This window comes from Miniopterus natalensis, chromosome 11, assembly GCF_054644295.1.
Source record: "Miniopterus natalensis isolate mMinNat1 chromosome 11, mMinNat1.hap1, whole genome shotgun sequence".
In the NCBI taxonomy this organism is placed as follows: Eukaryota; Metazoa; Chordata; class Mammalia; order Chiroptera; family Miniopteridae; genus Miniopterus; species Miniopterus natalensis.
In genome coordinates, this window is record NC_142091.1 from 20393315 (window position 1) to 20406256 (window position 12942).

Here is a 12942-nt window from a genome sequence, read left to right on the forward strand (position 1 = left end):
ATAACCAGTGTTTTTAAATTCTGTATCTAGGAGATTGTCTACATTTTTTTAGTTCTTTTTCTGGAGTTTTGTTCTGCTCCTTTGAGACATGTTTCTGTCTCCTCATTTTGGCAGCTGCCTGGATTTGTTTCTATGTATTAGGTAGAGCTGCTATGTCTCCTGGGCTTGGTGAAATGGCCTTATTAGTGGGTGTCATGTAGGGTCCAGTGGAACAGCCTCCTCAATCACCCAAGTTGGGCATTCCAGGCGCATCCCTATCGTGGGCAGTGTAAACCCTCCTGCTGTAGTCGAGCCTTGATTGCTGTTGGTACCTCAATGGGAAGGATTTACCCCCAGGCCGACTGGCTGTGAGGACGGGCTACGACCACCAGTGGGGATCAACTGTGCAAGGGCGAACCACACAGAGCAACCTTACTGGTACCTGCTGAGTTCACTCCTTGAGTGAGTCTCTTGTGGAGGTAGGGCGGTGCTTTGGTATGTTCTGAAGCTGTCCACCTGGTCGACTGGCTCTGGGGCCTCCTGAGAGGGGCAAATCAAGGTCAGCTCACACCTATGTCCTGCCCAGGCCATCCAGCTTGAGCTACAGAGTGATCTGCAAATGGCTGCTATTTGTGCTGGTCTTGGAGGTGCCCAGGAGAGGCCAAGCTGCAAACCAAGGTCAGCTGCTGCTAGTGTCAGGCCTGGGGCCCCTTAGTGAGAGGTACAAGGCACACCAAGGCCAGATGCTGCTTGTTTGAGAAATTTTAGGAAAGTCCAAAGCAGGAGTTGTTTCCATAAAGACAGCCTGCTTGTATGGAAAAGTCATGGGAATCTGCTCAGTGGGCCCACAAGTTGGGTGGGGTCTCAGGGAATCACCAGGGTGGGGCAAGCAGTGTTAGCCAGGTTGATGGAGACTCACTTGCTCTGTGAGGGGAGGGACCAGAAAAGGAACAGTGACCTCTGTCAGCACTTCTATCTGGGAGAAAGCTGTTCCTCCAGCTTTTGCCCTGGTGCCAGACAACTCAATTCCTCCCCATATGTCCCTGGTGCCCCAGCACTGGAACTCAGAGCAAGTAAGTTCATGCTTGGGCCCTTTAACAGGAAGGCCTGGAGCTCCAGCAGCCCTCTGTCTCACTCTGCCTCAATCCCCACTGGTTTTTAGAGCCAGAAGTTATGGGGACTTCTTATTGCACTGGAACCCTGGGTTAGGGGGTTTTGGCTGAGGGACCTCTGTATCTAAGATATCCCTCCAGATTTTTATCTGCCACATGTGGATGTAGGACCAGCCTGTGTCTCTGCCCTCCTAGCAGTCTTAATGTGGCTTCTTCTTTATATCTTTAGTTGTAGGACTTCTGTTTGGCTATTTCAGACAGTTCTGAATGATAGTTGTTCTGCAGTTTAGTTTTAATTTTGATGTGGTTGTGGGAGGATTCAAGTACCACATTTACCTACGCTACCATCTTGATGAGAACACACCCTTGTGTCATGATTTTATTTCTCCTCTGATAATAAAATCTACAATTCATTTGAGAAAATCAGGTTGTATGCCCAAAAGCCCTGTTACTAACTTGTCAGGCTTAGTTTTTGCTAGGTGATTTGCTGCACTCTTAGCAATCAATTTAGCAACATAAAATACATGTCCCCCTTTTTTTTACACAGAAAGGCAAAATTTAGCTAGAAGTAAAATAGTGACCAAGAGTGTCATAAAATTAGTAAAAATCTAAGGGGGTATTTGTATGATGATACTTCTTCAATAATACACTTGTAAACTTTTACAAACATATTTTCAGGTCAGCCTGCATACCTATTATACTTGACACTTTGTTTACGGCCTGTATACCTCTTTCTCCTGTAGACACCTGCATTATCAATAGGTACCAACATTAACGTTTTCCTGATCTTTCATAATGCCAACTTCTCAGGAAACAGTTCAACTGTCAAGAAAAAGTTATGATTTTCCACTCAGCCACACCCAAAATGACCATTCACAGTACCTGAAACTTTTTTCTCCATATGCATCCAAGACAGCCGCCCTCCAACACAGTAGGTCTTCAAGTACAAAGACTAAGTTAAAATGTGCTTACATCATTTATTTTTAAAGTAATTTAAAATACAGTGTAAACATACATCAAAAATATTGTGGCAATTTAGATTAGGAATAACATAAGGTTATTTACATGTTTATGTATGTATGTGTGTATATATATATACACAAAGTGCAGATAAATACAGAAACACTACAAAATAAACAAAAAATTCAATATGATAATTTACTGTCATTTTCATATTTATTATTTTATTTGTCATGTTAATGGCTGCAAAGAAATTCCTAGTACTGAAATATAATATCTAAATATTCAAATTTTATATAAACTATAGTACCTCTAATTTTAACAGTATATAAATAGAATTCTGAATTTTAAAAAAACAGTCGTCTTCCCTGACAAACTCCCTATTTATTTGTAAAGGTTTCAGCTCAGAATTCAAGAAGAATCTTGAAATCACAGCTCTCAATATGTGGTGATACCTCTGAATTTAAGCATAAATCACGTGTAGGCAGTGTGCTCTGTAAAAGAGAGGTGACTGAAGATACAGAGGCAGACATAAAACCTCTAACAATGCTGCCATATACAGAAAAATGCACATTTTAATCTAAGAGACTGAGCGGATTCAAGGCAAAGCTGGGTTGCTCTCAACCCTGGAAGGGTGAAGACCATGGGAAACACTGCTGAGAAGAAGCAGATAATATGAGAGAGGAGAAAATGGTCTTCTAATTAAGGTGGTCTTGGCACCTTCAGCCCCCACCCACCTCCGATACTTAAGTTCCTCACGTAGCCTTGTACACAAACATCTATGATGATAGAGGCTATGTATGTAATAATTTTAAATGGCTCCTGCCTTTTGGGGCTCTTCAGTAAGCACACAGACTCCATCTCTCCCTCTAGCACCGAGAAATACTCAGCTCTGAACTCGGCATCTTTCTCATGGGTGCCAGGCGGAGAAGTGAGGACCTATTGGACTCCCTACCTCATACAACTGCTTCTAAACACTGGCCTAGAATAGGTAGATCGGTTTTCTGCCTGGCTTGCTGTGCGTGTGGTCAACATTCTATTTGAGATTCCTTATTTAAAACAGTTGGTGCAGCTGCCCTAAAAAAAAAATCCTATTTATTGATCTGATCCTCTAAGAGTCCATGTCACTCATAAGCCTGGGTTTGTATAAGGTTACTCCCAAGTGGAACTGGCACATCTGAGCAGGAAGATACTGGTGACAATGGGTGGATTAAAGGAATGTGTTCAAGAGATGTGAGACTAGTTGATAAATAACTGATATTAAGTCTGTGGATCAACAGGAGACAGCCGGGATATATTCTACTCAGAAAGGTTAAATTAACCTCATTTGTAAAATGTGCTTTGATTTTGGAAGGTAACCAAAAAGGGTAGGAGGCAAAATTAAACAGCAATTTCTAGTCTAAGTGAAAAACTTGTAGTCAAGAGCAAAATAACTTCTGGACAATTGTAAAGTCTCTGGTTTTGTTTGTTTTTTTTCCTTTACCAGGAGATATGTTTTGTGGGTCCCACCCAGTGTTTTTAGGTCAGAGTAACAGCTGCAACTTATATTTTAAAACCAAAGAACAAAATCTGTTCCTAAATTGCTCTGCCTCTAACTTCAGTCAATAAAGTGTAAATCAAATTGGGGTTTTAGATGCTAATTCAGGGGGTTCGCTACACAGTGAAGTTGTTGAAGACAGGCTCTATGGGACTCCTCTGCGCCAGCATCAGTGTGGATGGTACCCTTTCTCACATCAGACACAGCCTGAAGAATGAGACTGGGAGGAGCTCAGCAAGTGTTCCCGTCACGGGATTAAGGTGCCAGGTTTATTTTCCTTACAACGCAGTGGAATTTTAGAAAGCACGCCACAAGATTTAAACCAAATATCCAGAACAGGAATGAAATAAAAGTGATTATGTATCTTTATTTTTCCTAGTTGGGAACCTGGATCGTTCAGGACTGGAAGGTGCTCTGTTTTCCTGCACCATCCCTGAAAGAGGCAGCAGTCAAGCCACTGCTGAGAAACCTGGTCACTCTCATTCGTGCTGCAAAGCAGTTAGGAGAGCACTCGCATCACTCAGGGAGAAGTGGTACTTCCTCACACTTCGTGGACTTCACAGGAATACAAACATTATTTTACTGTTCAGACATACATATTCACAGAACAGAAAGAGCCTTCAGCTGACAGACTAGTTTCTTTAAACTTGGTAGAGTTATGGCACAAGAGTCACCTGTTAAATACATAAATGTTTTGCACTTGGGGCTGCTTTCACGTAACGCACACGATGACTTAGGCTCATCCATCTCATCTTCATATTGCAACCAGTGCTCAGGGTGTCCGCATGGTGTGCTTGGAGCTGTGGATGTAGCAATTCTAACTGAACTTCACATGGTCTCTGAAAAGTTAAGGTTTCATTGTTGAAATGCTGTTACAATTTTGAATGTGATCTTCCAATGACTGGCATTATCTTCTTGTGCGATTAATATTGTGATTTAGAGCACAGGTTTTCATTTTCTCTATGCTCATAAATATCTTATCTGCAGGAAATGTACTTCTTGAGAAAAGCAGCTGTAGTCTCTCTCCAACGTATGGCCATGACTTGCTTATACATGTAATTGGTATGAAGAAAAAAGAACCATCCTCACAAATCTGTAAGATTAAAACTTCAAACAAAAACACAATTTGAGGAAGCACTTTTGTGCTTCCACAGCAAGTACGGCCACAAGACAGGCCTCACCAGGAAGAGGAGAGCTTCACGCCCACATCCTAGACAGCAAAAGCTTAATTTCTGACCGAGCATCGGACGAATTAGCTCACAGACAACTCAGAGGCAGGAACACTCTGGTCTGTGTTAAAATAAAATGAAGGGTGAGCTTTCCTTATGCAGCAGTAAGTGAAGTAGAATTCTGAATCTCTTTTTGGAGTCAAGTTGGTCTTTGAAAGAAAATCAATTTGCTTTAAGAGGTTCTAATTTGGTAGGCTGCCAGATGATGGCAAGGTACTTACACTGCGAGTGTTGTAAGGACTAAGGGACTGGTGGGTACATTGGAAAGAAAACCTTCTGTTCCAGCAGAGGGCAGTCAAGGGTGTCAGCAATGCTATTATTACTAGTAAGGGCCACCCAGGATCCAGAGATCAAGAAGCTCCAGCAACACTCAATTACTGTGTCCAAAAAATGAACAGCAAAGGAAAGATAAACCCCATTTATCAGATTTTTTCATTATATTACTAATTTTTATAACGTTAAATATTTTTTACTCCAATGCACTGATATTTACTTCTGGTTGTGACTCCACCTACTGTTATTCTCTTTACTTTTAAATTCTACTCTATGTTTCCATTTTTATTTGAAAAGCATAAATGCTCCAAGGCATAGGTGTGTACGTGTGTGTGAGCGTATACTCTATTAACTCTAGAAACATTAATTTAAAGTAGAAGAGATTGAGATTACAGATTATAATATCACATAAAGAGAGTTTTATACAGTCAATACCTGAGCATCTACAGTGGAGAACTCTGAAGTAACAAGGAAAATAGAGCCTAATGGGCCAGCACGGTGACGGTTAAATGGCAGGTAACCAGCTTTTTGAAACCTTGAGAAGAAAGGCTCTTTGCCACATGCAAATATTTGTAGAAATAATATGCCAGAATTACTGAAATAGAATTGTTGAAATAATAGAAATGTGTGGCCAGATGTTGATGGTATATATAAATGGGTAGTTAATTTCTATACTCTATAAATTCAGTGCAATTCCTAATAAAGACTGTAAATTGAATGGCATTTAAGAAAAATCATGTACACATTTTATTCCTGCTAAAAATGATAAAACCATTTTAAAATTTTGTGGTCCAAAAATCAGTCAAGAATCCTGTACCTTTAAGTTTAAATTCTGTTTTAACTAAGCACAGACTTTTGAAGGCAAAGCTTCTCTACTAGTGTCTTAAAAATTTCTTTATCATGTGTAGAGAATTTCTCATTAGCCAAAATTAGGTATCAGCAAAATTCTCTGACACTTGAGTGTTACAAGTAGAACTTAAGTTGTAAGCCTACACTTTCACATTGTTTTCCTCTTATGGAAATTATACTTTTGTGATGCCGTTATGATTCTTCTACTAGCAGAGTATATGTGCATATGATTTATCAGTATTTATATCTTAATGTGGTAACATTGCATAGAAATCCCTAAGTTATAAAGGTAGTTTTATGCATCCTCTAAATCAGGACTCAGCAAACCATGATCCATGAGTCACGTTTGACCTGCTGCCTATTTTTGTTTGACCCAGCAGCTGAAAACGACTTTTGCATTTTAAAGTGGATTTTTAAAAGTCAAAGAGGACTATTCCGTGTCTTGTGATAATATGTGATCTTCAAGTCTCAGGGTCTGTATATAAAGCTGTGCTGGCACACAGTCATGCTCATCTATTTATTGTCTATGGCTGCTTTAGGCTAATGGCGGAGTTAAATATTGTGATGGAGACTATGGGCTTGCAAAGGACAAAGTATTTACTGTCAGGCCTTTATAGGAATAGTTTGCTGATCCCTGCTCAAAGCCTTCGGAAGGTGTCCGGAATGCTGCATGGAGTGTTTACAGTGGACTCAGTGTATGACTTAATTTGGCTTCATTTACAGACATCATATACATCATTGCTTTTTAGTATTATCACCTTACTTGGTAAACAAAAATAAAGTTACATTAAAAAAACCCTTATTTTCTTGAAATGTTTAGGACCAGCAAAACAATCATATATAAAAGCAGTATATTTTTAAGAAAAAATAATAAATGAACAATTTAAATTACATTTTTAAGTAATGATTTCAAGGTTCCTAAAAGAATGCGAGACAGTTAAGGGCAGATCCCCAAATCCTTATATCAGATTTCTAGTTTTCAGATTTCTGGGATATAGTACTTACACAGTATTTGAAATTCTCAATTGCTATGGAAGAGACATTGTGGAGAGTTAAAGATATTTTTAAATAAGAAACTAGCCAAATAATTAAAAGAATGACAAACAATTTAAACTTTTTTTTCTTTTCCATTAATAGGGAGCTACGTAGTCTGCTGGTACAGGACTTGATAGAAATTGGCTGTTTTCATTTAGTGGGCTGATCCCCATATCTGTGTCAGATAAAATCATAGCACTTATTATTTGTTACCATGGATACCATGAAGATACTGCCATCCGCTAAATAGTATTAGAGGAAGACAACATAATTTTCTGGAACTAGTCCTGTTTTGCCTTCATAAGTTGCCTTCAACCATCCTGGTTCCACTGATGGGTACACTGGCAAAAAATTAAAAAGTTAATGTCACTCAATCAACATTAGCTTCAAATAATTATATACGCAAATGGGCAGGAATCCACATGACTGCATGCATACACTAATCAAAACAATGTCACAGCTCCTTTAAAGCGAGAAATGTCCTTTGCATTCATGTAATCAATCAACCAGCCAATTTCTCCCACTCTCCCTGCACCCTCGATCCCCTCCTGCCCCGTCCCCACCACACACACTCGAGCACACACAGGGGAGGAAACTGGGATCCGAGGCACTTGATGTGTTCACTGGTGCAGGCCATGAGAGGCAGGGCCTGGACTAGATTCTGAGTCCCTGGCTTCTACTTTAGACTCTTATCTCTACACTATTCCTCAAGGGGAGGCAATGGGCACACTTACCATTAGAAAATATTGCCCCCTGTGGGAAGGAGAGCTCGTGGCTGTGTTCTGCTTTACAGGAGTACATGGCTTTGGCTTGGCTGAAAGGACAAAAGACGATTTGTAAAAACCACAACACTCAAAATAAATACATTTAAACTTCAAATTATTCTTAAAAATGATATTTTTAGTTGTGATTGGAGGAATATATATACAAAGTGCACATGGAAGTGTGCAAAGTGCCTTTTTCACAAATTGAACCCTCATGTGTAATCAGAAAACACTGAGAGCAAACCCAAAGCCCTTATGTTTGCAGGCAATGCCTCCAAGGGTTACCACCTGGCTTATAACAAACAGCCTACGGTTGTTTTGAAGAATATTATTATTCAATTATTGGTAAATAAGCTGTTTTTGCAGCTATACAGAGGGTCACAGGTACCCTAAAGCTTTTTTTTGCCACTTTTATTTCAGCTTACCAGAGGTGAGATCCCCAAATTAAAAGGTCTACAAGGTGTAGTAAATGAGTTAGGTAGGCATGGTGGATAAGTTCTTCATAAATGGCCACCAAGAGTAGCCTCACTGCCAGGGCAGTGATGGGGACAGACAGGGAGTATGCCCATCTCTTAGAAAGGGAAGCCAACACTCAGCTCCCAATATCTGTACCACGTGGGAATTCAGGTTCCATATAACCAGACACTCTGGTTTTCTCAGAGAAGTCAGAATTTCAGAGTTTTATAGGAGTTCCACTTAGAAACATTTGAGCCAACACTAAAAGACCGTCATCTGAGGCCACTAATCAAGTCATCAGTCGAGTCACGTTGACTCTGCAACGTCCCTTTACCTTGGGAAGACGTGGAACTCCTCCTGACTCCACCTACCTCTCACCCTCTCCACCGTCACTAGAGTCCAAGCCAAAATCATGTCTGGTGTGACCTGCTGCTGGCTTCCCACCACCCTGAATCCTCTCGGCTCCCCACTCCGTCGCCTTGCGATCCATTCTCTACAGAGCAGCCGGACGGCCGTTTGGAGAAGGTTCCGAGGGCTGTGCTGCGTCCCTGACATCAGCCCTGTAGCAGGTGTCCACCGCCGGCCGCATGCCGCACACAGGCGGGCGCCGGTCAGCTCTCGGCCTCCGCTCCCGCGCGCCTTCCTCACCCTCGGGCAGGCCAAACCCACCCCGCCTCGGGCGCCTGGGCCCGGCCTGCCAGGGCCTCCTCCTGCCCCTGCGTGCTATGTATGCGCTTCCAGTTCACCCGACACTTCCCGAGCTCGGCTGAAGGTCGTGTCTTCCCTGACCACACTCTAAGGTGGCTGCCTGGGCAAGAACCACCCCCTCCTGAGTCCGCACGGCAGGGCATCCGTTACTCTGCTGTTCTTGTTGATATTCTGTCATCCTGTCTCCTCACTGGAGAGCAGCCTCCATGAACAATGCCTGCTGCCCAGTAGTAACTCAGGAAATATTTCCTGAATAAGTAAGAAGGGGAGGGAGGGGGAGGAAAACTATTCTGGGCTCTTTTTCTATGTGATGAGCCCTTTTAAACATTCAAGGGGCCTTGTCTTTCCTCCCTTTGGTCCCAGCACTAAATCAGCAAACACGCATCGCTGCATTGGCCACGCAGATCTCTCAAAGCACCTGGGTCACGCTGTTTCACTTCCCCGTTGGAGCGAGATCAGGGATCTACCTCTGCACTCCCAGAGGAAGCCAGGTCACTGAGACCGGGGTTCGCAGGTGGCTATCTGAAGGCTGGAAAGCTTATGGAGGGAAACCCTGGCCCTGCCCCCCGAGTCGGCTTCACAGGAGGTGAGTCTCAGGTTGTACCTTCAGGCAGTTTGCTAGGGGAGCCTGCAGCAGTCAGGTTTGGGGACGACCACCAGCCCCCATTCCAAGGAAACATGGTTTAAGAACTGAGGAAACAGAGGCACCCACAGAAAGACAGGGCCTTACAGTCAAGAGCTGCATGTGTGTGTGCGTGTGCACACGTGTTCACATGGGTGTGCTGGTTGACATGGATGGGAGGTTGGGAGAGGAGCTACCAAGTTCTGAAGACTTCTAAGAATCAGACAACAGTAATCTTAAGTAGAAAAAAATATTAGTTTTTTTCCTTATAAATCTTCTAGTCAAATATAATCACTTGATCCAATATCTGATATAACTGAGGGTTACAGAGTCATTTCTTTAAAAATATGTAAATATTTTTCAAGAATTCAAATTTCCTAACAGCAATTATTTCTTTTAATAAACATTAAGTCTTAGTGCTTTGCATCCTTAAAATAAATTAAGAGATGCATAATTTCCAGTTACAGAAATGATTAAGATACAATAATCCTTACAATGATATAATTTTTGAAACTGCACTTTAAGAGGCAACTATTATTAATCTTTCAGACATGAAAGTTCTCTTTTTAGCATTTTATAATGGCAGGAGGAGGCAAGCAGAAGAATTATATCACTAAATAAATGGATATTGTTAAATGTGTCAAAAATACACAGCCAAAAAAAAAAAATCTGTCATGACTTTTCAATTATCTGTGCATGTGTCTAGACAGGTGTAATTTTCTTCTGCTGAGCTCCTTAACTACAGGTGTTAACTCGGCAGAGGGCTTGGTGATTTAATGCAGACTTCTGTGACAGTGAAGTTTTCTCTCCAGGTGCTAATGCTTCCTCTTTGACTGCCTTGGTGTATTGAAGATGTGAAAATAACACTGTCACCTACTCACTCTCCAGAAGATTCTAATATCCTTTGAAAAGGATTTTGAAAATCCTGCTTCTTATTGCATGGGAGAGTAAGGTAATAACATTTCCTGTCCTGAAAGCCACTTCTTCCCTTATCCTATGGAAGGCGATCTGATCACAAGCCCCATTCCAATGCTAAATGCTTTCCAATGCTGATGAGCAGATTTACAAAGGTTTGATACGGTCAGTGGGCAAAATTTGCAATGCGTACTTAATCATAAGGAAAATAAAAAAATCCACCAAATCAAAATTGATACCGTGTTTTCTGGAGAGCCGCTTAACAATGATAAACACACACATATACTCTCTCACACTTTCTGGGTGCTGAGAGTTTCACTGCTGAAGGGAGTAGACATGTACACAGATAATATTTTTTTAAATCCTAAAGAAACAACATATGTCTCAGATGTTAAAAACCAGCGTCCTCCTCTAACGGTCTCCTTGACTTTTTTGCAGCTTCTACCATGTTGATGATGCTGCTCCTTCTGTTCATTCCTTCACATTGTTCTTGGCTGGACCCTTAAGTGAAACCATTCCCCAAAGAGCAATCGATGCTTAACCATTTCTCCTTTTCACTCAATAAGCCCCACCTTCATCTACACAGAGTAACTGCCGTGTAGAAGTTCCTCAAACGACAAACTCCGCGCTGTCTCCTGGTCCCAGCTGCACATTTCTAACTGCCTCTCAATGCTCAGGCTCCTCAAACATTATGGCCCAAACTTTCCTTTCCCCCATGTACTCACGAGCTGAGATCAGAAACCAAATGGCTATTCTTTCTGACACTCTGCCTCAGACTCTTGGAATCTTCTCCACCTGCCTTTCGCTCCCAGTATCAAAGCAGTTGCCCAATCCTGATCCTATCCATAAAGTCCTCCTTATTGCTTCCCATGCTTATGTTACTGCTCTAATTAAGGCCTTTAAATTTCACCACTTCCATCGTAAACGGTTGACTGTACTCTCTTCACAATTCCCTAGAAAAGCCACTTAAAATGATCTACACCCATCCCTGATTAGATCCCCCTTTGCTCAATGGCTCCCAAAGCCTGCAGTGATTCCCAGAGATGTTCCTTTTCTGTGGCTCAAAGCCACCCGCTAGAATCTCCTAACTGGTCTCTTTCACAAACATAGCTAGTCTCCTTTCTAGGCACTACTGGTTCTAGCATTCTTCAAGGTCCAGTTCAAGGGTGACCCTGAGTTCCACAGAAAGAACACGAAATAAACACTGTAGAGATTAGTAAGGAAAATGCTTTCAACTTCTTTCTATTGTTCCACTGTACTGAATGATAAGAAAAAGTATCAGATGACTGTTAAGAGTTAATGTTTAAATATTATTAAGGTATTAATTAGAAGCTTGAATACCTTAAGAAAGTAGTTTTAATAAAAATTATCATAACAATAATAGTTGTGACTGTAAAGACCATCTGTGGAGAACTTACCAAACAGATTGCTGTGTATTTGAAATTTACAACAATTAGGCAAAAACAGAATTATGACTTTCATTTTATAGAGAAAACAGATTTCTTAAATATGTAATTCCAAGGTTATCCACATAGGAAGTGGTGGACCAAGAATTCGAATATGAGGTCCGCTGTGTTCCTCGGTCCCTGTCTCTTGGTGAAAAGTTACAACATGGTCCACAGTGCTGTGCACTAGTTGACAAAGCCTGTAATTTTCAATGTTCCATTGAGTGAGCTCTAGGTTTATGCTGACAGCCATTAGAAGTTGATTTAGAGTAGTATGTAGAATGTAAAAGCTTATTAAAAATGCAGAGACTGACTGTTGAACATCTGAGTATATCTTTATGATGTGACGGCATCCTGATTGACTTCAATAGCTTGCCTTTTTAAAGCTCTGTGGGAACAACTCTGATTACAGTACTTGAGATCTTAATAGATTGTTTAGAGCTTCCTAATAAAAGGGCTCCATCTAGTGGAGCAACTCAGCCATATGGCTGGCCAGACAAGTAGCAAGGCCTGAAAATGATGTTTCAGAGGTAAATGGTGTTGGCTTTGACATGCACGGTGCCTAGTTTTCACTAAGTCTTGGTAAAGTAGGAAAAAGGTAAAAATGCTACCGCAAAGGTAAGATCCACGCAGGTTCTCTAGAATCGACTATATGAACGCAATGCACCGACCAACATCCTAGAAAGATGCCAACTCTGTGAACTTAAAAACACTAACACCACATGAGGGCCCTCCTAGGCTTTGGGGGGAAAACACACACACACACACACAAAACCCCAAAAACAAAAACCCAGCTTCTTCCAGAAAAAGTTCTATAGGTTTCAAAGTCAAGATTATACTTTTGAAAAATTTTCACAAACTGTTATCAAAGGAGTCTGGTATGCAAAGGGTTATGGCAACGTGTGTCTTCTAGAAAGCCAGTTTGTTTAGAACCCTTCCTTTGTGAAGATGTTGGCAGGTGCAGCATCACCCTAACAGTCTAAGACACTAAGTACTTTTTACGGACAGGACCTGTTCCCCACGAAGAGAGAGTGAATGTGGATTTGACCACCTGCAGA

General features: G+C 41.4%; 1 protein-coding gene across 2 annotated transcripts in view; it reads right to left on the minus strand.

Moving 5' to 3' along the window:
- Positions 1-2044: 2044 nt before the first annotated feature.
- Positions 2045-12942, minus strand: part of ARHGAP42 (Rho GTPase activating protein 42) — a 226419-nt gene continuing 215521 nt past the window's right edge. For both annotated transcript variants that reach the window (XM_016206762.2, XM_016206763.2), the window contains 2 exons: positions 7709-7788; positions 2045-7315 (listed from right to left, as the gene is read on the minus strand). In XM_016206762.2, the coding sequence (XP_016062248.2) occupies positions 7227-7315; positions 7709-7788 (169 nt within the window). In that variant the 3' untranslated portion in view covers positions 2045-7226. The remainder of the gene's footprint in view (positions 7316-7708; positions 7789-12942) is intronic.